The sequence below is a fragment of the Crocuta crocuta genome, unplaced genomic scaffold (assembly GCF_008692635.1).
Source record: "Crocuta crocuta isolate KB4526 unplaced genomic scaffold, BGI_CrCroc_1.0 scaffold219, whole genome shotgun sequence".
In the NCBI taxonomy this organism is placed as follows: Eukaryota; Metazoa; Chordata; class Mammalia; order Carnivora; family Hyaenidae; genus Crocuta; species Crocuta crocuta.
Genome location: NW_027551572.1, coordinates 5,247,575 through 5,270,791, shown reverse-complemented (window position 1 = coordinate 5,270,791; position 23,217 = coordinate 5,247,575). Strand labels below are relative to the sequence as shown.

At 34.6% G+C, this 23,217-nt stretch overlaps 1 protein-coding gene across 1 annotated transcript in view; it reads left to right on the top strand.

Moving 5' to 3' along the window:
- Positions 1 to 3,961: 3,961 nt before the first annotated feature.
- TLK1 (tousled like kinase 1) overlaps positions 3,962 to 23,217 on the top strand; it is a 107,701-nt gene continuing 88,445 nt past the window's right edge. Inside the window, exons 1-2 of the mRNA XM_077751114.1 lie at positions 3,962 to 3,968; positions 9,970 to 10,088. Coding sequence (XP_077607240.1) covers positions 9,975 to 10,088 — 114 coding nt within the window. The 5' untranslated portion in view covers positions 3,962 to 3,968; positions 9,970 to 9,974. The remainder of the gene's footprint in view (positions 3,969 to 9,969; positions 10,089 to 23,217) is intronic.

The following is a 23,217-nucleotide window of genomic DNA, read 5'->3' as shown; positions in this document are numbered from 1 at the left end:
ATCATAGAAATGATGTTGGTAAAATAATACTTACATTGAAATCACTGTGTAAACATTAAAATATTTTATCCTTGTTTATTATAATATATTGCTTTAAGAAGGGTTTTAATGGGTAGGTAGTGTTCAACTTGGACTTCTTATATAGAGTGCATGGAACTTCCTTCCTTATCAGAGATTTATTTCCCTGATGTGGATGGACTATACAAAGTAACTTTCAGTAGCCCTTCTTTCACTCTGCCCTATTGGAATAGAATAGACCAAAAAGGAGTAGTGTGGGGCAGTAAATCATCAGTGTCCTTTTGAAGGTATATCAAAATGGTTACCTCAGAGCAGTGGGATTTGGGGAGATGGGAGTAATGGTCCTTTTTCTATATTATTTCAACCAGCATGTATTACATTAATAATGGAAAAAGCCATGAAACTATAAAAGATTCTGAAGTAATTAGTACTTAGGTTAGGGATAGGCTAGCAATTGACTTTGTAGTAGTGAGAAGAAAGTGAACTAAGTCAAGTCTTCCCAAATTCCTACTTTGGAGATTTCTCAGAAAATATTCCTTTTTATATGTGCAAGCACATGTGTTCTTTCTCTTGGTCTCTGTCTCTTTCCCCTTTGCCTCTCCCTTTCCCGTTGCGTGTCTCTCTCTCTTTCTCTTTCTGTCTCTCTCTCTCTCTCTCTCTCTCACACACACACACACACACACACACCTTATACTCTTACTGCTCTTTGGGATAAGGGTGCTTAGCTGAGTGGGTGTAGGTTCTAACAAAAGGTATATGACTTAATCTGTCAATGTCCTTATCTTTAAAATAGAACTGTATGTTAAAATAGAGAAATAGCCTAGTATAAAAATACATATATATGTGTATATGAGAGAGATTGGTTTTAAAAATAGCAAATAATTATAAATGTGAAGGTAGAGGAATAGGAGTTATATTACTTTGACATTAACAGAAGGAATTTAGGCATTGAAGTATATGTCATTTTTCATACCAGGAATTCTGACCTCAGGGAGAAAGTTACAAGGGAGCATACGCGCGCGCGCGCGTGCACACACACACACACACACGATATAGGTGTGTGTGTGTGTGTGTGTATATATATATAATAGGCCAGTCTTTATTAAGCAGTTGTATTGTAGCATACATATGCTCACACTTTATTGAATACTTACTGAGTGACAGATTTAGTTTAAAACTCTTCATATACACTTATTTTACTCTAACAACTAACAGATACATACGTATATTATCCATCTTATATATAAATAAGTTGAAACATGGTTAAGGAACTTGGCCATGTTTACACAACTTGTCTATCTCTGTGTTCATTTTTGTTGAAAAAAGAAAGCTGTCAGACATTTAAAAAAAATGTTTATTGATTTATTTTGAGAGAGCGCCCGGGTGCGTGTGTGCACACATGTAAGCGGGGGAGGGGAAGAGAGAGAATCCATAGCAGGCTCTGTGCTATCAGAGCAGAGGAGCTTGATCGAACTCCGGAAACATGAGATCATGACCTGAGCCGAAATCAAGAGTCAGATACTTAAATAAAGTATTAAAAAATCTTAAAAAAACAGATACCCTGTTTTTTTATTTATAAGAGTAAAATTGAAATTAAATTATTACTCATTTTCTAAGGTCATGACAGGATAGAGAAGCAAAACCCAGAACTCTGTGCTTTACCTCTAATGTAAGCTGTATTTCCTTTTATGAATAATTTGGTCTCATTATATCTGAATTCTTTACTTTGTTGTAAGGGTTACAACAAAATGTTTAAAATGACTAAATATTTTAAAGGTGAGATATTAATCTCACTTGAAGTGATTCTAGATCAGACTTGTCTTCTCTTTATCACAGGCTTGTATAACTGAATGGGTGCACTAGATTGAGGAACTTAACTTTCTATACTTACTCTTTTAAAGTCATTCTTCTTGAAATATTTGGCATAAGTGTATTTATGTATATACGTACAGTACGTATGTATTTGTGTAGGTAGATGGATAAATGTATATGGCTCAGAAATAGTTTTGTGAAACAGAATGAAGTACAAAAACAGACACATGGTTATGTGAGAATATGATAGATGACCAGAGAAGTATTTCAAATCAGTGGGAGAGGTTGTATTTGTGAGAAATTATATGACATTTTCTTTTAGAAAAAAGTCTAGCTGTATATAATTAAATTCTAAATGGGTTAGATTTCAAATGCTAATATTTCAAATCATTAGAAAAAATGTGGGAGATATTTTTATTAGATTCATGGGGGGAAAAGGTTATGAAAGAAATTGGGCTACTTTTGTGATAGCTATTTAACATGTTGATTTAACTACCAAAAAATTAGGATATTTGGTTTTATTTGATTTTTTTTAACATTTATTTTTAGAGGGAGAGAGAGAGACAGAGACAGAGCATGAGTACGGGAGCAGGAGGGAGCAGAGAGAGGGAGAGTCACAGAATGTGAAGCAGGCTCCAGGCTCTGCTGTCAGTACAGAGCCCAACATGGGGCTCAGACTCACAAACCAGGAGATCATGACGTGAGCCAAAGTCAGTAGCTTAACCAAGAGAGCCATGCAGATGCCTCAGGATATTTGGTTTTAAATTGGAAATCAGGCCATAGAATAAATGTTGAAATGCAATATACTCAACAAAAATAATAATTGTGTTCACTAAATCTGTGATACAAAGTACTGTATATGAAAATATATTCTATCAAGCATGTTAAAATGGATGTTTAGGGGCGCCAGGGTGTCTCATTTGGAAAGAGTCTTACTTTTGATTTGGGCTCAGGTCACAATTTTCAGGGTTCCTGAGTTAGAGCCTTGCATTGGCTCTGCACTAACAGTGTGGAGCCTGCTTGGGATGCTGTCTCCCCCTTTTACTCCTTCCATGCACATACATGTATGTGTGCTTGCACTCTCTCAAAGAGAAAGAAATATTAAAAAAAAAAAATGGATGCTTAAACACAAGAGTCAGAGGTAATTCTGGAGTGTTGAACAGTGTAGATTTCTTACATTCTTTTTGTGTCCTAAACTTCAAATGCATTAAAAAATTAATGAAAAGGTCCCAATCATTTATTTTTGCTCTTGATTCCCTTGCTTTTGGGGACTGATGGATGTGGGGGGAGGGGGGGGATGGGCATGGAGGAGGACACTTGTGGGGATGAGCACTGAGTGTTATGTGGAAACTAATTTGACAATAAACTATTAAAAAAAATAAAAAAAAATTAATGAAAAGGAATGACTTAAATGGAATATTTTATCTTGTTAAAATAATTTCTAACTTTATCATGGTATTTTTGTTTTTAATCAGAGTTCTTTGCCTTATCAGACATAATGTGAAAAGTATTAATAGAACAAAGACCTTAGCTGTTCTGTATAAATCAGCTTATCAGATGAAGTATAAAAAGTAACAATTAAAATCTGGAATGAATTAAAATATTTTCAGACTTCAGGAAGTTTTAAATTTAAAGATGTGAGGCAAAGGCTTAGTCGCAGCTGAATCTATTATAAAGGTCTAAGTGAACAAACTCATTTCTTTTACTTTTTAATAACTGGTATTAACCTTTTGAAAACATGCTTTCTAGATCCTGTGATTTTGTTTTGACTATCTGCCAAGGAAGATGAAGTCTTACAGTAATTAAAAAATGATACAATGAAAGGTAGATTCCTTGTCATAAAAAAGGTGATAGAACTATAAAGTAATGCTGACTAACCAGAAGTAATACTTTGTGCAAATACATCATTTTTTTAGACTGGTCACCTTGGAAGACTATAGTTTTATAATAAGTAACATTGAATGAGTGAGTGAGTGACTGAATGTGTCTCTGTGTGTGTGTGTGTGTGTGTGTAAGTGTAAGAGAGGAAGAGAGAAAATGTTTATTAGAAGGGTCTATGACAAATTGGGTAAAATTGTGGCTTTCATTTGTTTCCCTAATTTTTTTCTTTATAGAATATGATGTGATCTCTAATTTGGGTAAGTAACATCTTGTTAGATTTTTTTTATGTGAAATTTTGGGTTTATGATAAATTTTATTGAGTAGTTTAGTAAGAATAGTAGCATAGTTATAAGACATGGTTGTATTTAGAGATAGGTATTCTTTAAGGATTGTATGGTCTTTATAGTGGCTTTTTATTTCTTTTTCAAAAGTATAAACGTTTATCATATAATAAAGAATTTAATAGATTATTGTGAAATTACATATTCTTCAGAAAATTGCACTTCTTACAATTAGGACCAGATTTTTGGATAAGTGTCAGAAGTGATCATTTGATTCCATGAAAGATTAAAATCTTTGAAATGTGCTTGCTATAACAAGTCTGCAAACTGCCTATTTTTGCATGGCTAAAAAGACTGAAAGAATAATACTTTGTGACATGTGAAATTCACATTTTAGTATCCATAAATAAAGTTTTATTGGAACACAGCTGTTTTTGCATTTTAATGGCAGAGCTGAGTAGTTGTGACAGAGACCCTGTATGGCATTCTCAGCAATTCATATAGCTCTTGGTGCACTACAGATTTCAGTGCCGCAGTTACAACTTGATGGTGTTTTGAGTGCCATGTGTATTGCCAGCCTGCAATATTTCTTTTATTTTTTTATACCAGTGCATATCTATCATGTCAAAACAAGAAAAGAAAGAAAAATGGACTCTGAGTGGCATGCTTTTAAGGCACAGTGGAGTGTGTATTATTTTGTTGAATCAGAGAGCAAAACATTTTTTTTTATTATGCAGTGACACTGTAGCTGTTAGAAAAGAATATATGTTGACATTATTAGACTAAGCATACACTATTCTCAACTCTCAATTTTCTTTCTTTCCGTATTTCTATATTTCTTTTTTTTCAACCCTCAGTTTTCTTAAAGTAACAGTCAATTTAAAATGGAATATCTTATCACAGCATAATTTCTTCATAAAAATAAAAATTGAAAATGAGACTTCCACCAAAATAAGTCTCCAAGTGGTTCATTTGTTAGCCAAGCAAGGAAAGCCATTTACTGATGGTGAGTTAATTAAATTGTCTTTGACTGGAGCAAAGAAATGTGTCCAGGAAAACAAAACAAAACAAAAAAAACCAAACCAACTTGTTTTAGACCATAGTTTTTTTGTTTTTTTGTTTTGGTGAGAACACTTGATTTAAGAATTGATGACACTTGAAGTAACATTAGGAGTCCATTAAAAAACAAGGAAAGTAATTTATAATGGTTTTGCTTGGCTCTTGATGAGTCAACAGATGTTATTGATACTATTCAGTTGTTTATTCAAGGTGTCAGTGCCAGATTTGAAGTGGCAGAACAATTATCCTCTATGAATAGTCTGTGGAGAGCAACTACAGATGAGAATATTTTAAAGTTGAGAAAACATTAAGTATGATCTGAAGTGGAATCTGCTAAGATGTGCTACAGCTGATGGTGATAAAAATATGTGTGGAACAGAAAAAGGCCTAGTTGGACAACTTTACAAGGCTTGTAAAAATGTGAGAGTTCAAAGCTATGGCTGTTCGTTGTGTTATTTATCAGTAGGTACTTTGCAGAAAATATTTCAATTCATCTTGTGTTCTTGAATCAGTTTTGTCAGTGGTGAACTTCATTTGCTTTTGTGGACTTAACTAGCATCAGCTGCCTAAATTTTTGTTAGACATAGAGAAGCTGAATATCATGACTGTGATATTAGCAGTGGTTTGTTGTTTTGTTTTGTTTTGTTTTTTGCAATTTTTTGAGCTTAGGACTGAGATTGAAATTTTTCTGAATGAAGCATTTGGCCTTCAACCACTAGTCAAATACTGATTGGCTTTTGAAATTAGCTTTTTCTGGAGATTTGGAAATATTTTTAAATAAATCAAACCTAAAATTTTGAGGCAAAATAGTGCTTACATGTGAAATTTAGTTGCTGTAAAGTCATTTCAGTGAGAACTGATGTTTGAATCAAGTAACATCAAGCTCCTTTATACATTTCTCATACTGTCAAAGTGAGATCTTCATTCCCATGCATTTGCATGAATATATTTTTCATCATCAAACTCCAGCTCCAGCAGCGTTTTTCAGACATTGATGCAAGTGCAAAGAAAGTTTCCATATCTCAAAATCTATTTAATTGTGCATTTGAGGAGCTTCTACCGAGATTTCAATTGGAAATGATTAATCTGTGATGTAATGACACATTGAACAGCAAATATCAAAAGGAGAATCCAAGAGACTTCTGTACTGCCTTCAAAGTAATGAATATACTCAATTAAGATCATGCTTGTCAGTTGATCAGTATTTAGCAGTACCTAGCTGTCAAAAGAAAAAAAAAACAAACCAGTTTGAAGATAAACACATAAAACCTGATCAACATTATCAGTTGAATGTCTGCAATAAATTTTGATAACTGGAAACCAATATTACCGCTCCCCAATTCCATTATTTTTCACTAGCTGACTTACATTTCATAATATTAAAAGATCTTATTCTTATATCTTGAATTTATCAATAAAACGTTTGTAGTAAATTTTGTTCTCCATTATTTAAGTGTCTAGATGATTTTGCCTATTGGCCTGCAAAGACTGAAATACTTATGATTGGGTCCTTTTCAGGAAAAGTTTGAGGACCCAGATTCTAAAGTAGTACTTCTCAAACATGAGTGCAGATAATAATTTCCTGAGGATCTTGTTAAAATGTAGATTCTGATTTGGTAGGTCGGGGGGGGGACCTAAGATTTGCATTTCTTATAAGCATCTGAGGTGAAATCCTGATCAGTTGACTGCATTTTGAGAAGCAAAGCTTGAGTATTCATGGTTACAGTTTTATTTAGATAAATACACCAATATTTGTTAAACATTTGTTATTTGTTAGGAATTATACCAGGATTTCTTGCATATATTGCTATTTAAATGTCATAAAAACTGGTTAGAGGGTGTTAAGGAATATAATGAGGTTGAGGCCCCTAATAAGGAGTTTTGGTTAGAAACAATTATTTGTTTGCTTTTCCTTGAGTGTATAGCTTCTTGTAGGACCTCATGGGGGAGTGGTGAGGTCTAGAGGAAGCTGTATATCAGAAACAAAAACAGTGGGAAACAAAATACCACATTATTAGTTGGTTGGGTTCAGAGCAGGGACTTAGGTCCTCATCTTCCTTGCTAAATTTCATCTTTCTTGTTAAATGGCCATCAACCCATTACCAAGCCAAAGAGTAGAAATAATATACAGCACGTAAATGTTTTGCAAATATTTTCTTCCTGTCTCTTGCTTGCCTTTTAACGTTAATATTTTGATGAAGTCCTTCTTATTTTTTAAAAATTGTAATAATTGTGGTATGGTGTACATAACATACCATTTACCATTTTAACCATTTTTAGGTGTACGGTTCAGTGTCATTAAGTATATTCACATTGTTGTACTATCATCACCAACGTCCATCTCCAGAACTTTTCTGTTTTCCCCAATTAAAACTCTGTATGCCTTGAACACTAACTCCTGATTCCATCATGGCCCTCTACCTCTGTCACCCACCATCTACTTTCTGTCTCTGTGAATTTGACTACTTAGGAATCTCATATAAATGGAATTACATAGTATTTGTCCTTTTGTGTTTGGCTTACTTCACTTAGCATAATATCTTCAAAGTTCATCTGTGTTGTGACTTGTGTCAAAATTTTCTTCATCTTAATGCTGAATAATCTTGTTTTTTTGCACATTTTGATTATCCGTTCATCAGTGGACATGTAGGTTGCATCTACTTTTTGGCTATTGTGGATAATGCTGTGCTATGACATTGCTGTACAAAGATCTATTCCTTGTTTTGTTAGGTATGTACTAAGGTGGGTTTTCTGGATCATATGGCAATTCTGTGTTTAATTTTTAAAGGAACTGCTATATGGTTTTACACAGTAGCTACACCATTTTACATTCCCACTAGCCATGCACGAGGGTTCAAATTTCTCCATATCCTTACTAACACTTGCTATTTTCTGTATTCTGGTAATAGCCATCCTAATGCATGTGAAGTGATACTTCATTGTGGTTTTGATTTGCGTTTCCCTAATGATTGATGTAGAACCTCTTTTCATGTACTTACTGGCCAGTTGTGTATCTTCTTTGGAGAAATGTTTATTCACGTCCCCTGCCCATTTTTTAAATTGGGTTGTTTTTTATTGTTGAGTTGTAGGATTTCTTTTCTGTATTCTGGACATCAGTCCATTATGAGATATATGATTTGCAGATAATTTTATTCCATTCTTTTGGTTGCCTTTTGACTTTTTTGATAGTGTCCTTTGATACACAAAAGCTTTTAATTTTGATGAATTACAACTTACCTATTTTTTGTTGCCTGTGCTTTCGGTTTTATATCTAAGAAATCATTGACAAATCCAAGATCGTGGCGCTTTCCCCTGATTTTTTCTGAGAATCTATAGTTTTAGGTCTGTACATGCAAGTGTAGTATCCCTTGGATATCGGGGCACCTGTGTGGTTAGTCAGGTAAGCATCCGACTTCAGCTCAAGTCATGATCTTGCAATTTGTGAGTTCAAGCCCCTCATCAGGCTCTGTGCTGACAGCTTGGAGCCTGGAGCCTGCTTTGGATTCTGTGTCTCCCTCTCTGCCCCTTCCCTGCTCATGCTCTTTCTTTCTCAAAAATAAATAAACATTAAAAAAAAATCCCTTGGATATCAAGAAGGAATAGGATCAAAAGCAAAAATTGAAGTCTTCAGCGTTTTAAACGTAGTTCCCTCTTTGAGTTGGAAGAAAGAAGAGTGGGCAGGAAAGATATATTTAGGCACAGAGATGCAAGTAAAGGTGATAGTCATTACCCATTTAGTCCTTTGTCCAGATAAAGATGAAGGGTAAGGAAAGGAATTTTAAAAGATAAGGTACTATAGGAGTAGTTCTTAGTCTTTGAGATAGAGGAATGTCAGAGTATATGGAAGGGGTCTAGAGTAGTTTGAAAATGTCCACATGTGATTTGGGATTCTGATGGTATCTTCCTTGTCTCTTTTGAGAACCACTAATTTATATCAGTTCTAAGGTTTTATCAGTAGAGAATTGGCAGACATAAAATAAATTTTACAAGTTTAATTGAACTTTAGTTAGAATTTGTGGTGCTTTAATCTGCATAGTAACAAATACATGAGGATGTTAACTTTTCCCCCTTAATTCTGCAGTGATTGTTTAATAATGTTACCTCAATGATCTTTTTGATATATGTGTTTTTCATGTACTTGATAGAACCTGAAAACTATCCAATGTCCAAAAAAATCTTTGGGATGTGACAGTCATAAAACAGTTCTTCCTAGTTGAAAATATAGTCAGATATAAAGTATATATAAACAAAATAATTACTACTGTTACTTGGTGTCAAAATTCGTATAAGCTAAGAATAGAGAGATTATACTATCAGAGTGGTGTTTTCAGACTGTGGACCCATGGTCCATTAATGGCTCATGAAATCAATTTAATAGCTCACAACAAGTGGTTTTTCTTTTCTAATAGACAAATCGATAATATTAGAGTTTACAGCATGTAGTAAGAAGTAATTGTAGAATTTTTAAAAAATATATTTATTTTCAGAGAGAGAGAGAGAGAGAGAGAGAGAGAGAGAGGGAGAATCCCAAGCAGGTGCCATGCTGTCAGTACAGAGCCTGATGTGGGGCTCGATCTCATGAATTGTGAGAGCATGACCTGAGCCAAGATCAAGAGTTGGACACTTAACCAACTGAGCCACATAGGCGCCCCGGAATTTTTCAATATATGTATGTGTGTCTGTGTACTGAATTATGTGGAAAATACGTTTCTAACTGTGGATTGCAGTCAGAAGTGTTGGAAATCCACTGTAGGTGGTTTTGCTAAATGAGCATGGGACATGACAATTTTTAAAGTCTCATCTGTTTGTAGAATTCATTCATTAAGTTTATATTGACATCTCAACTAACCATATCTATATATTTTGTGTTTGTGTGTATATGAAGACATATATGTGTGTGTGTTTTTTTCCTTAATAGGTGCAATGGATGAGCTTCATAGTCTGGATCCAAGAAGGCAAGAATTATTGGAAGCTAGATTTACAGGAGTTGCAAGTGGGAGCACTGGGAGCACTGGCAGTTGCAGTGTTGGAGCAAAAGTGAGTAAAATTAAAATCTTTATTTGACATTCTTTCCTTGTATTAAGTGATCTAAAATATATTTCGTAAAGGATCCCTACATATGTGCCTAAATGCGAATTATTATTTACTATGATTTTTATAATGCATAGGGAAAATGTCAGTATTTATAAATCTGATTTTTAGTACAGCATAACATGCTTTGGGGTCATTACATTATATGTATGTTATATATATCTGTTAATATATGTTATTATAGCATAATAGGTTTCAGGAGTGAAAATGAGTTTAGTAGATTGTAGTATTCTTTTTCCATTATAGAATTTTTATTTTTCCTGTTCTTTATCTTTTCCTTGCCCCTGTCACCCTTGTTCCTAGCTGTATATGTTCTTACATGTACAGCAAATAATACAAATAAGTCTCTCTGGGGGTGCCTGGGTGGCTCAGTCAGTTAAACATCTGACTTTGGCTCAGTTCATTATCTTGCAGTTGATGAGTTCGAGCCCTGGGTGGCTCAGTCAGTTAAGCCTCCAATTTCCACTCAGGTCATGATCTCACAGTTTGCAGGTTCAAGCCCCGCATCAGGCTCTGTGCTCACAGCTCAGAGCCTGGTGCCTGCTTCATATTGTGTCTCCCTCACTCTCTGTGCCTCCCCGATTTGTGTTCTCTCTGTCTCTCTCTGTCTCTGTTTCTCTGTCTCTATCTCTCTCTCAAAAATAAACATTAAAAAAACAAAAAAAAACCTTAAGTGTACCTGTTAGGCCTTCAGTGATAGAGATCAGGTTGTCTTCAGCTCCCCATTACCTCACACTGTAGTGAATTCATGTACTTGTTCTCTTATGGACTTTTGGTGATCATTTATTTAGGTTATACTCCCAGGAACAGAACTGCTCGGTCATAGGGTATGTATAGAATTAAACTGAATAAATAGTATAAGATTGATATTCAGAACAGTTGTATAGAACTAATCTGCATTTTCAACAGAATGCATGAGCATTTATATATCCCTATATCTCAGAAACACTTGGCATCATCTGGATTCTTGATTTTTGATAGTCTTTAACAGGTATCTCAGTAGTATCTCATTTTTTCACTCATACCACAGTTAGTTTGAGCATTTCTTTATATGTTTGTTGGCTTTTTGGAAGTCAGGATTAGTGATTACTTTTTCAAACTGAACTGGTTTTCCCATGTTCCTTGTATATTCTACATATCAATTCCATGTTAGTTGTATACAGTGAAGATAACACCTCCTGTTTTGTCATATCTATCAACTTTGTTCATGGTATCCAGCATTGTACAGGATCATTGTAGAGGACTCTTTAATTTTGTTGTAATCAAACTGGCCAATTTTTTTGCCTTAGAGTCTGTAACGCTAAAGATTTGAATAGCTCTTGGTATTCTACGAAAAATAGTCATCACCATGAACCATTTGGTCAAATAGGTCCTTTTGCTATTTTTATATTTTAAGTTATTTTGCTACTAATTTATAGCAGTAGGAATAAAAGTGTAATGAAAAACAACTTTATTAGAAATTTCAATAAGAATTTAAACATACTAGGGGCGCCTGGGTGGCTTAGTCAGTTGAGTGTCCGACTTCGGCTCAGGTCATGATCTCATGGTTCATGGGTTCGAACCCCGCATCGGGCTCTATGCTGACAGCCAGCTCAGAGCCTGGAGCCTGTTTCAGATTCTTTATCTCCCTCTCTCTCTGACCCTCCCCTGCTCACACTGTCTCTCTCTCTCAGAAATTAATAAAACATTTAAAAAATAAAAAATAAAAGAATTTAAACATACTGAAAACCTCTTTGTGCCACGTAAATCTTGGTGCACAAGCAGCACAGGGATCATAAAGGATGAAGGATATTGTCGTGTATCCTTTGAGCATGAAGTGGTCCGGGTTCCTGTAGAAGAATATTATATGATGAAATTATTTGGTTAAATGACTAACTGATGAAAATTCTGTTACCTTTTTTCCTTAGAAATATGTTATCTGATTAATTGATTCTTGAATTTGAGAAAATTCATCTAGGGTAATAACATTCAATGACTGGGATTTTATATAGTCATTGCCAAAAGTTTTAGAGTCTAGAGGTGTACCTCTTTGTTTTCTGATTCATCTTATAATTATAAAATGTCTTCCTGTGTCATTTTCTTTATTTGACCATCATGGGTGGAAGATGAAAATTTCTTTTTTTGTTTTTTTTTTTGTTTTGTTTTAAATGTTTTTTATTTATTTCTAGGAGAGAGAGAGAGAGAGAGACAGCGTGAGCAGGGGAGGGTCAGAGAGAGAGGGAGTCACAGACTGAAACAGGCTCCAGGCTCTGAGCTGGCAGTCAGCACAGAGCCCGACGCGGGGCTCGAACCCACGAACCGCGAGATCATGACCTAAGCGAAAGTCGGACGTTTAACCGACTAAGCCACCCAGGCGCCCCGAAAATTTCTTAATTCTCCACTGGAGTCAGTGCAATCTAAAATCAGTCTGCAGGCAGAGAAGGACAAATATCATATGTTTGCACGTATAGGAGGATTAGGAGGAACTTGACGGAGGAACAAGGGGGAGAAGAAGGGCGGAAATGGTGGGGGAAAAGGAGAGAGGCAAACCATGAGAGACTCTTGAATGCTGACAAAAACTGAGGACTGATGGATGTGGGGAGGAGGGGGGATGGGCATGGAGGAGGGCACTTTGGGGATGAGCACTGAGTGTTATGTGGAAAATAATTTGACAATAAACTATTTGTAAAAAAAAAAAAAAATTCAACTTAAAAGATACGAATATTATTATCAAAGAAAAATGTAAATATAAACGGGCTAATAAAATGTACAGATGTTTAACAAAAAAAAATACAACTTCAAAAAAAAATAATAAAATCAGTCTGCAGAGATGTCTTTAGTCTTTCATACATTATTGAAAGATGGTGCAGTACTTTGGACAAGACAAGAAGATAACTGAAAGATGATAATTTATTTCACTATTGCATCACTCTTTTAAGGTCATTAACTATTGTTTTTCTATTTTTAGTATAAAAAATTACCACAGAGTTCCTTAAAACAGCAGACATTTATTTTCTTACAGTTCTGAGGGTCAGAAGTTTGACATTGATCTCACAGGGTTAAAATAAAGGTGTGTGTAGAACTGGATTCCTTCTTTGGAGGCTCTAGGTGGGGATCGTTTTCACTGACTTTTTTGGCTTCTAGAGGCTGTCTGAATTTCTTGGCTGGTGGTCTCCTTCCTCTGTCTTCAAAGCCAGCAGTTATATACCTCTCTTACTGTTCTTTGGAAGTCACATCTCCCTTGACCACAATCTTGAAAGTTTCTTTACTTCCAAGTACTCATTTGATTAGATTCGGCTCATGCCCATCTGGATAGTCTGGCATAATTTCCCCAATTCAAATTTCTTACCCTTACACGTGCAGAGTCCTTTTTGCCATGTAAAGTGACATTCACAGGTTTTGGGATTAGGGTATGAGCATTACTGGGGGTCATTATTCTGCCTGTCATATCATCATTCTATTGTTTTAATGGTTTTTGTTTGTTTTAGCATAGTTGGGAATAATTGATGAACAATGAAGAGTAATGATGAAGTAATTAAAGGATGTTATAATAACAAAATATAGGAAAAATTATATCCATAAGATCCCGTAATGTATTTTAAATTTGTGAAAGGGTCCATTGGATATCTGGTGATTAATGGCCAGATACAATGCATCTTATTCTATTAAAAATAAATTTTATTTTTATGCTTTGGATGATCTCTAAGAAAGAATAAAAGTCCTATAGTATCAATCTTTACAAGTAGCTAGAACTACTCAAAAAAGAAACTCAAACATTGAAATTGGGTTCAGTGGACCCTGAGGTATTTTAAGAGTTAAATACATCTTCCCCACCCCTGGGCCACAAAGATATTCTACACATTCTTCTGTTAATTTTATAGTTTTACTGTCATATTTGCACTTTAGGCCCTGCCTTTTTATATAGTATTGATAGGGACCCAGTTTTATTTTTCTCCATCTAGTGAACCAGTTTTCTCCACAAGACTTCTTAAATTATCCATATTTTTCCACTGATTGGTGATGCCAGCATTATCGTATATATTAAGTTGTCATGCCTTTATGTGGATCTGTCTGAAATTTCTCTTACAATCTAGTGGTCTGTATTCCTGTCCCAGTATCATAGTTAAAAAAAATACTGTTGTATCTTGGTATGTTTTTTTTTATATGGTAAAGTAAGTATCTTCTTTAATCTTCTTTTATAAGGTTAACTTAATTATTTATGGATCTTTATTCCCTCATAAAAAATTTGAGCATCTCTTCATTTGCTTGTTAGCTTTTGGGAATTCTTCTATAATGGCTTATTTGTATCTTTTTCCTTAAAAGATTCAAGTAGAATTCTTATTTTGAATGTATTGAATTTATAGGTTAATTGAGGGAGTAGTGGAATCTTTATAAGATTAGGTTTTCTAGTCCAAATACATGAAATGTATTCGGTTCTCGTTTATTCAGTTCTCCCTGTAGAGATCTTAAGAATTCTTGGCTAGCTTTTATGAATTATTTTGGTTAACTCCTGGATACTTAAGTTCTTCTGGCTGAAGTGTTTTTTTATTTTCTAGTTGGTTATTGCAAACTTATGCTTTTAATTTTTTTAAGTTTAATTTTTTATTTTTGAGAGAGAAAGCAGGGGAGGGGCAGAGAAGGAGGGAGAGAGAATCCTAAGCAGGCCCCACACTGTCAGTGTGGGAGTCCAATAGGGGCCTTGAAATTACAAAGTGTGAGATCATGACCTGAACTGAAGTCAGATTGCTTAACCAACTGAGCCACCCAGGAACCCTTAGAGGTTTTTGTTTTTCATTGTTTAGTCTTAATGTAGCAGTCTTGCTGTTGATTTTTTTTGTTTTGTTTGGTTGTAACAGTTTGTTGATTCTCTAGGTTTCTCTAACACATAATATTCTTCCAAAAATGATCATTTTATTTCTTACAGCGCATCTATGTATTTTTTCTTTATATTGGTCATGACCTTCTGAAATGGAAATACTCTATATTGTTTTGTGCAGTATTTAAAGCACATAAACAGCTGTCAAATCTGAAAGGAAGGAAAAGCTTTATTTGTAATTTTCAAAATATTGTAAACAACCCAAATGTTCCTAATCTAAGAGAAATGGATGAAAAAGAAGTGTGGTATATATATATATTTATAGAATGGAATACTGTTTAGCAATTGATGACCTGCAACAACATGGATGAGTCTTAAATTAATGCATTATGCTAACTTCTGAAAGAAGCCAGATTCAAAAGGCTACATATTATAGTACTTATTCTACTTTTTTTTTTTTTTTTAAGTAAGCTCTATCCCCAATGTAGGGCTCAAACTCATAACCCCAAGATGAAGAGTTGCATGCTCCAACTACTGAGCCAGCCAGGCACCTCGCCTTTATTTCCTTTGCAACGCAAGGGTTATTAACGTGGGATATTTTGAGCTATTCTTTTGTTACAGATTTCTAATTTATTGCATTACATTTTAAAAATATAGTTTGTATGACATTAATTCCTGAAGTGTTCCCTGTTTTATAAACATTTCATATCTAATAGCTATTAATTTTATTTGTTCAGATCTTAGATATTTCCTTGTATTGTCAGCTTGACCTTTTCCCTGAGCGGTGTATTAAAATCATTAGCTGTATAGGTATTGTATTAGCATTGTATGGTGACAGGTGGCAGCTGCACTTGTGGTGACCATAGCATAAGTATAGAGTTGTCCAGTCCTGTGTTGTACACTTGAAACTGATGTAATATTGTATGTCAACTGTACTTCAGTAAAAAAAAGAAATCATTAGCTGTGATTATTGATTTATGTATTTCAGCTTGCCATTTATCAGTATTTGCTTGATATATTTTGAGGCTGTATTTTTACATGCATACATCTTATTCTTTTCTTTTTATAACTGATTATTTTTGGCTTTCTTTTGGTTCATATTTGTCTTAGATCTATGGGTATATGTTTTTCTATTTCGTTTTTACTCATTTTAATTATATTTCTTTTAGACCACATTTTTTTTTTTAAGATGTTTATTTATTTTTGATAGAGAACAGGGGAGGGGCTTATAGAGAGGGAGACACAGAATCCGAAGCCGACTCCAGGCTCTGAGCTGTCAGCACAGAGTCCAGTGCGGGGCTCAAACTCAGGATCTGTGAGATCATGACCTGAGTGGAAGTCGGATGCTTAACCGACTGAGCCATCCAGGTGCTCCGATCACATGTCTTTTTTGATAGAATATTAGTGTTTTTACCTATTAAATGGTGGGTTTAGTCCATTACATTTATTGTAACTATTGTTATTTTCTGACTTGGCCCTGCTATTTATAGTCCAATGTCTTCTAATTATACTTCATTTTCATTCCCTTCTACACCTTGCTTTCCATTGGACAGATGGAGTTTTTCCTGATGATTTAAAATTACATGTTCTGTTTTTAGTATTCTGATGATACTCTATACTCATGTATGTATTTATACTAATTATATTATTAAGTATATTAATTATATTTATACTCAAACTGATATTTATGTATTCTTTCAGGACTTCCCACCCCCCCCCAATTTTTTAAATAACCTTTCACTTTGAAAAAATATTATATATTATGCCTACAGAAAATTGAAAATACTGTACAAAGAATACTTGCATACTCTTTATCTAGATTTAAGAAATTTAATCATTTTTGTGAAATGTGTGTTCATGTGTATACATGCCCCTACCATCTATCTCTAGTATCACTGTGGTCTCTGCAGTGAATGTGAACAGACTTTTCTCTGAGGAGCCCTGCTTCATTTTGGTGGGGAATGCTACTTAGGAGCCAAGCTAGGTATGCTTCTTGTTATGTGGTGAGTCTCTTGGAAGAACGTCAGCTAATGTAGAGGGAATGTGGAATCAGGAAGTCAACATTCAATATTCCCCAGCATAATTATTAATTAAGGCAAGGATCATCAGTGGATGTTAAAATCATTTAGTGAAATGTGTCAGAGACTAGTGTATTTTCAAGATCTCAGATTTCACCCTATAGATGAGTTATTTATTACAGAAGAGCAAATGGGTATTTAAAATGGAGAGACTTGTTAGTCACCACCAAAATCAAGGTCACATTTTTTATTGGTAGTGACACAGATAGTCTAACATTAGACACACTCTGAGGAGATGCACAAGAGGAACCCCTATAGTTTTCATAGTGGAATTTTTTTTCCATGGTGGAAAAATTTGATTTGAATTTAGTCATGAGAAAATACTCCTGCCATATCCTGCTGAACAACTGGCCTGGACTCTCCAGAGTTTCAGTGCCAGGAAGAATGGAGAGAGAGAGAGGGACTGTTCTGTCTCGATTGATTGAAGTGAAAGAGACATAGCCAAGTGCAGTCTGAATCTGTGAATCCTGATTTGCTCCTGGATTGGAAGAAAAATAGGTACAAAGAATGTTTTTTGAGACGACTCAGGAAATTTGAGTATGGGCTCTGTATTGGATGATGAATTAATGTTGGCTTACTGTTCTTTGTGGGCAGGCTTCTATTTTTAAAATACTTGTTTAAATTTAAAAACAAATACGGATGAAGCTACAGAACAAGATACTGTTGATCAATGACGGTTATAATGGTTTTATTTAAATTGATGGTGATAATGTGCCTGTGAAATGCCATATTGTTGGGTAGGCAAATTTTAATAATGGTAAACTGTGAGTTTATACTGTGGAAGTGAAAGCACAAGGATCACAATTCTGAGAGTGATGGTGCTCTGGGAGAGGAGGAATGGGAGAAACATAAGAAAGTTGTCTAGGAGTATAGAGTAATCATAAAAAATTTGTCTGTATTAAGGTATGTTGTTTAAAAGTAGGGAAGTATAGGCCACAGAGATATTGTAAATAGAACTTTTAAATTACCGTGACAGTATAGAAGGTGAAATAAAAAGAAATAAGCCAATAAAAGTGAGAGAGAGAGAAAAAAGAAACAAAAAATTCTACTTTAAAGTATTACATAATATGGAAGGAATAAAGCCAAGTATATATTATTGCAACAAATGAGACTCCATCTATAGGCTATTGATAAGAAGCATTTCTCAAAAATGACAAAGATTGGAAATAACTGGAAGGAAGATATTTCAGGTAATCATAGAGAAAAAGAATTAAATACAAATTTGAGATCAGTTTCTCCCCAACTTGGAGACTTCAGGTCACGTTTAAAATAAAATTAAATGTCTTCATCATGCTGTAATAAGACTTTCTGATCTAACTTTAGACTAAATACCCTATTCAGCTAACAGCCGTTCGACTGTACCCACATTGTTATATTTCCCACTTGTCTCAAACATACGTCTCCCATACTTCATTCAGATGTTTGCTCAAGTGTCACCTCCTCAAAGAGGCTTTCTCTGTCCTCTCCGTGTAAGAAGAGAGCTATATCTCACTCTGCCCCTTTTTCTACCTAATTTCTGTAGAAGTACTTCGTGGTTCCTTATACTGAATTAAAGTACCAAATATTTGTTTATCGTGTTTCCTTTCTTGTACAGTGTAAACTCCATAAGCCCTTGGAGTTAAGTCTTTTTTTTTTTTTTTCTACTGCTCTATTTCTAGCATTAGCAATAGTACTAGGCCCCTCAGTACTTATTTCTTTCTTCAGAAACAAAAGCCTGAATATTACAAAGATAGATACTTTTAGGACTAATATCCATAAGGCAGATTTAACAGTTAGAAACTTTTATATATCATACAGTTCTAAAAATACATGATGAATCTATTAAAGTGTAATTATAGCAAAAGATTTTAATTCTTTTAAATTTTAAATTCTTTGAAAATTCGTTCACTTATATAACAGCAGGCTATAGAGGATTTGCAATTTGCACAATATAATCTATGATTTGATAGATAATACATATACAATAGTCTTTATTTGAGGATTTTGTAATTGTAAATTCACCTACTTGCTAAAATTTATTTGTAACTTGAAAATCAAAACTCAGATAGCTTTTGCTAGTCATTCAAGGAACTGTGCATGTGCGGTGTTGGAAGATTTGAGCCGCCTGAGGCTGAACAAAGCAACACTCTGTTTCAGCTCTCATACTTTAAACAAGTGTTCTTTTCACAGTTTACTTAGTGCCATGTTTTCCACTTTTTTGTGGTTTTTATTGGTAATTTTGCTGTTTAAAATGGCCCGCAAGGGTAGTATTGCTGAGTTGCTATCTAGTGTTCTAGGCACAAGAAGGCTGTTTTGTGCCCTAGGGAGAAAATACGTGTGTTATGTAAACTTTGTTTAAGCATGAGTTATAGTAGTGTTGGCTGTGAATTCAGTGTGAATGAATCAACAATATGTATTAAATAAGGTATCTTAAAACAGGAACACACTTTGATACAAAACAAGATTATGTATTAATTGATTAACAAAAAATGATGAGAAGTTTGTAGGATCCTAACTGTATTTCCCCAAGTGGCGATGATTCAGCATTCACTAATTCAATGTTCACAGCTAATAGCAAAAAATGACTGGAGAGAGAGAGAGAACTTTTATTCCATCATGTTCCACTTCTTTTATCTTAGCCCAGGCCTGCTTCACCTGCTTATTTTACTTGTCCCCAGATCCTTGTGGCATGAGTTTGTGACTCTGTTTTAGGATTACAAATAGAAGGTAAAGGTAAACATTATAAAATGTACTGATGTAAAAGTTATTGTGTGGCTGTCATGTCAGGGAAAGGAGCTAAATGGAAAGATTTATTTTCTTATTTTATATAGTGAGTAGTTATACATGGCTTAAAAAACTTAAAAAATGTGTATATTTAAGGCTAAGGTAACCATTTGAAAAATATAAAAAGTACAATACAAACATATCAGGAAAAAGAAGAAGCTGTGGTGCCAGTGAACTAAATTCTTCATTATTCATGGCAGAGTCAATAAAGGACTTCTCAAAATAGAGTACATAGAGTAGAATACTCTGCCCTTGTTTGAAAAAAAGAAATTAGCAAAGGAAAAAAGGAATGAAGAATTTATTATGTGTTGATTTGGAATTTCTCAGTCTCTGTCAAGAGAAAAGAAAGAAGTGCAGGGCAGTCTGCATAATGTTATTTTTTGTTTGAGAAGGAAGGAACCAAGGTTGTATGTCTAATTTGTTGTAGAAATATACCTCTAGAAAGATAATAAGAAAGAAAGTAAAGTAACCTGTTCGTATTGCTTATTCAAAAATTGCATTAAAAACAGTTTTTAGGGGCGCCTGGGTGGCTCAGTCGGTTAAGCGTCTTCGGCTCAGGTCATGATCTCACGGTTCGTGGGTTCGAGCCCCACGACGGGCTCTGTGTTGACAGCCAGCTCAGAGCCTGGAGCCTGTTTCTGATTCTGTGTCTCCCTCTCTCTCTGACCCTCCCCTGCTCTCTCTCTCGCTCTCTCTCTTTCTCTCTCTCTCTCTCTCTCAGAAATAAATAAAAACATTAAAAAACTTTTTTTAAACAGTTTTTTAAAAAATGGTTGCCTCAGTATTGGGACTGGTGTGAGAGGGAGAAAATTATATTTCTGTAATGAAATTTATTTCCATGTGCCTGTGTTGTTTTCATATTTTAAAAAATGTTCCATAAGTGTATGCCCTCCACCCAAATCTGTTTTGAAGGCTTCGAAAGCCTGAGTGTGTGCTTGCCATGTGTACATAACTGTGTATCTGAGAGTATAAGTGATCATGTACTACGTTTTACCAAGCTTTCTTCCTCCTGTGTTCCTTTGTCTCAACAATTTGAAACATTTATAAAATCTTTTTTGTATTGAGATATAATTCAGATACCATACAGTGTATGGTACATTTAAAGTGTACATTTCAGGGGTTTTCAGTATATCACTAAATTGTGCAGCTGTCCTCACGTCTAATTCCAGAAACCCCATACACGCTAGCGGCAGTTCCGCATTTTCCTGCTCTCCTATCCTACACTTAGCCCCTGGCAACCATTAGTTTGTTATCTGTCTCTATTGGTTTGCCTCTTCTGAACATTTTATACAAATAGATTCATACAAGTGTGCCATTTTGTGTCTACTTTCTGCCTCGGTGGACTTGGCTATTCTGAACATTTTCTATAAATGGAAACATACAATATGTACCATTTGTGTGTAGTTTTTTCACCTAGCATAATGTTTTCACAGTTCATGAATAGTATGGTATATATTAGTACTTCATTCCTTTTTATGACTAAAGATTCCATTGTATTGGTGTATCACATTTTGTTTATCCGTTCATCAGTTGTTAGATATTTGCGTTGTTTCTATTTTTTTATGTGAATAATCTTTGAATTCACACTGGTACAACTGCTTTGAATACATTGGTACAGGGTTTTTTTTTTTCTCTTTTTTTTTTTTCTCAGTTTTTTTAGGTATATATCAAGGAGTGGAATTAAGTCACTGTGATATTAGCACAGGAAAAGAAAAATAGACCAATGGAACAGAATGGAGTCCAGCAGTAGACCTATTTATACAGTAACTTGATATATGATAATACCACAGTGCACTGGGGAAAGGGATAGTCTTTATAATAGATGGTGGATCAGTTAAATATCCATATTCCATATGGGGGAAAATGGTTCTTGACCCTCAATTCTTGCCATTCTACAAAAATCAGTAATAGGTGACTTGCAGATCTAAATATGAAAGATAAAACAGTAAAGATTTAATTAGAATAATGACAGATTTCATAAATGTGCCACAAAAGGCACTAACCATAAAGTGAAAACATTTAATAAATTTAACTATGTTCAAATGACACCAATAAGATGAATGAAGAGGCAAGTCATAGAGGATTCATACTGAGAATTATGTGGAGATTTCCTACAAACCAAAAAGAAAAAGACACATAATCCATGGTCAGAGTCTCAAAAGCCAAATTGTTCTATCAGGCCTATAATGAAAAGTAGTAGAACTATGTCCTGTTCTTCCAACCTTATATTCATTCTTCATAGAAGTAATCCTTATCTTACAGCTTTTTATTGCATGCTTTGTTTTATTTGCATTTCTAAGTAAGATTATATAGTAAATATAGGTTCTTTGTCTTTTTCTGTTTTAGGTTTTTATTACTTTCTTTTTTGTTTTTAAGTTTATTTACCTATTTTGAGAGAGGGAGAGCAAGCACGAGTCAGGGGAGGGGCAGAGAGAATCCCAAGCAGGCTTCCCTCTGACAGTGCAGAACCCAGTGCGGGGCTCCATCTCACAAATGGTATGATCATGACCTGAGTGGGAATCAAGAGTTGGACTCTTAACAAACTGAACCCACCAGGCGTGTCTCCTGGCTTCCTACTATAGAAAATGAGGCGTTAATTCTTTTAAATGACCCAACCTACTACCTTTATAAAAATACTCAAATTTCCCAGACTCCATCCTAATTTAGATAGACAGTACTGCAATTTTGGGGTTGATTGTGATTTCATTATTTACCTTATGACTAAATTTTATTCAAAGCTGTGAAGGCTCCATGATTACATTTCTTCTTTTGTGCAACCCTGTTTTCACTGGATTAATAGTTGATTTATGTCTTTAGTTTTTTAGTATTTAGTGGAAGCATCCAAATACTCTTTAGCAGAGGCGTGCAAATCTCTCATTATTTTCAAATACAAGTTTTTATTATTATTTTTTTTTATATTTAGACATTCACCCCGGAATTCTGTAGTTGTCTTGTAATTTAGGATAGTTGCTTTCTCTTTCTCCTGGATGGATGCCTGTCATCCTGGAATCTACTTTCTTGACCATCATGGGAATTCCATTTGTGTCTGTCCTGTGTTTGAGCTCTGCTTTCGTTATGCCATCTCTTCCTCTTTCTTGGTTTATTCCTTTGTTTTGGTGGAACAGATTCTCTAGTTATTTCCTGAGGAAAGGTAAATGATAGTCAGATTTTTGAGACCTTGCATATTCTCTTCTTCACTTTGGTTTGTCTGCATGTAGAATTCTAGGTTGGAAATCATTTTATTAGAATTTTGAAGGCATTGTTCTGTTGCCTCCTAGCTTCCAATGTTACTGCTAAGCATTCCAGTGCCATTCTGATTCCTGACCCTTTGTAAGTAACCTATTTCCCCCTAAAAGCTTTAAGAATCTTTTCTGTAGTCCCTGGCATTTAACATAATCCCTGGCATTACTTTAATATAATATGTCTTGGTATGGATCTT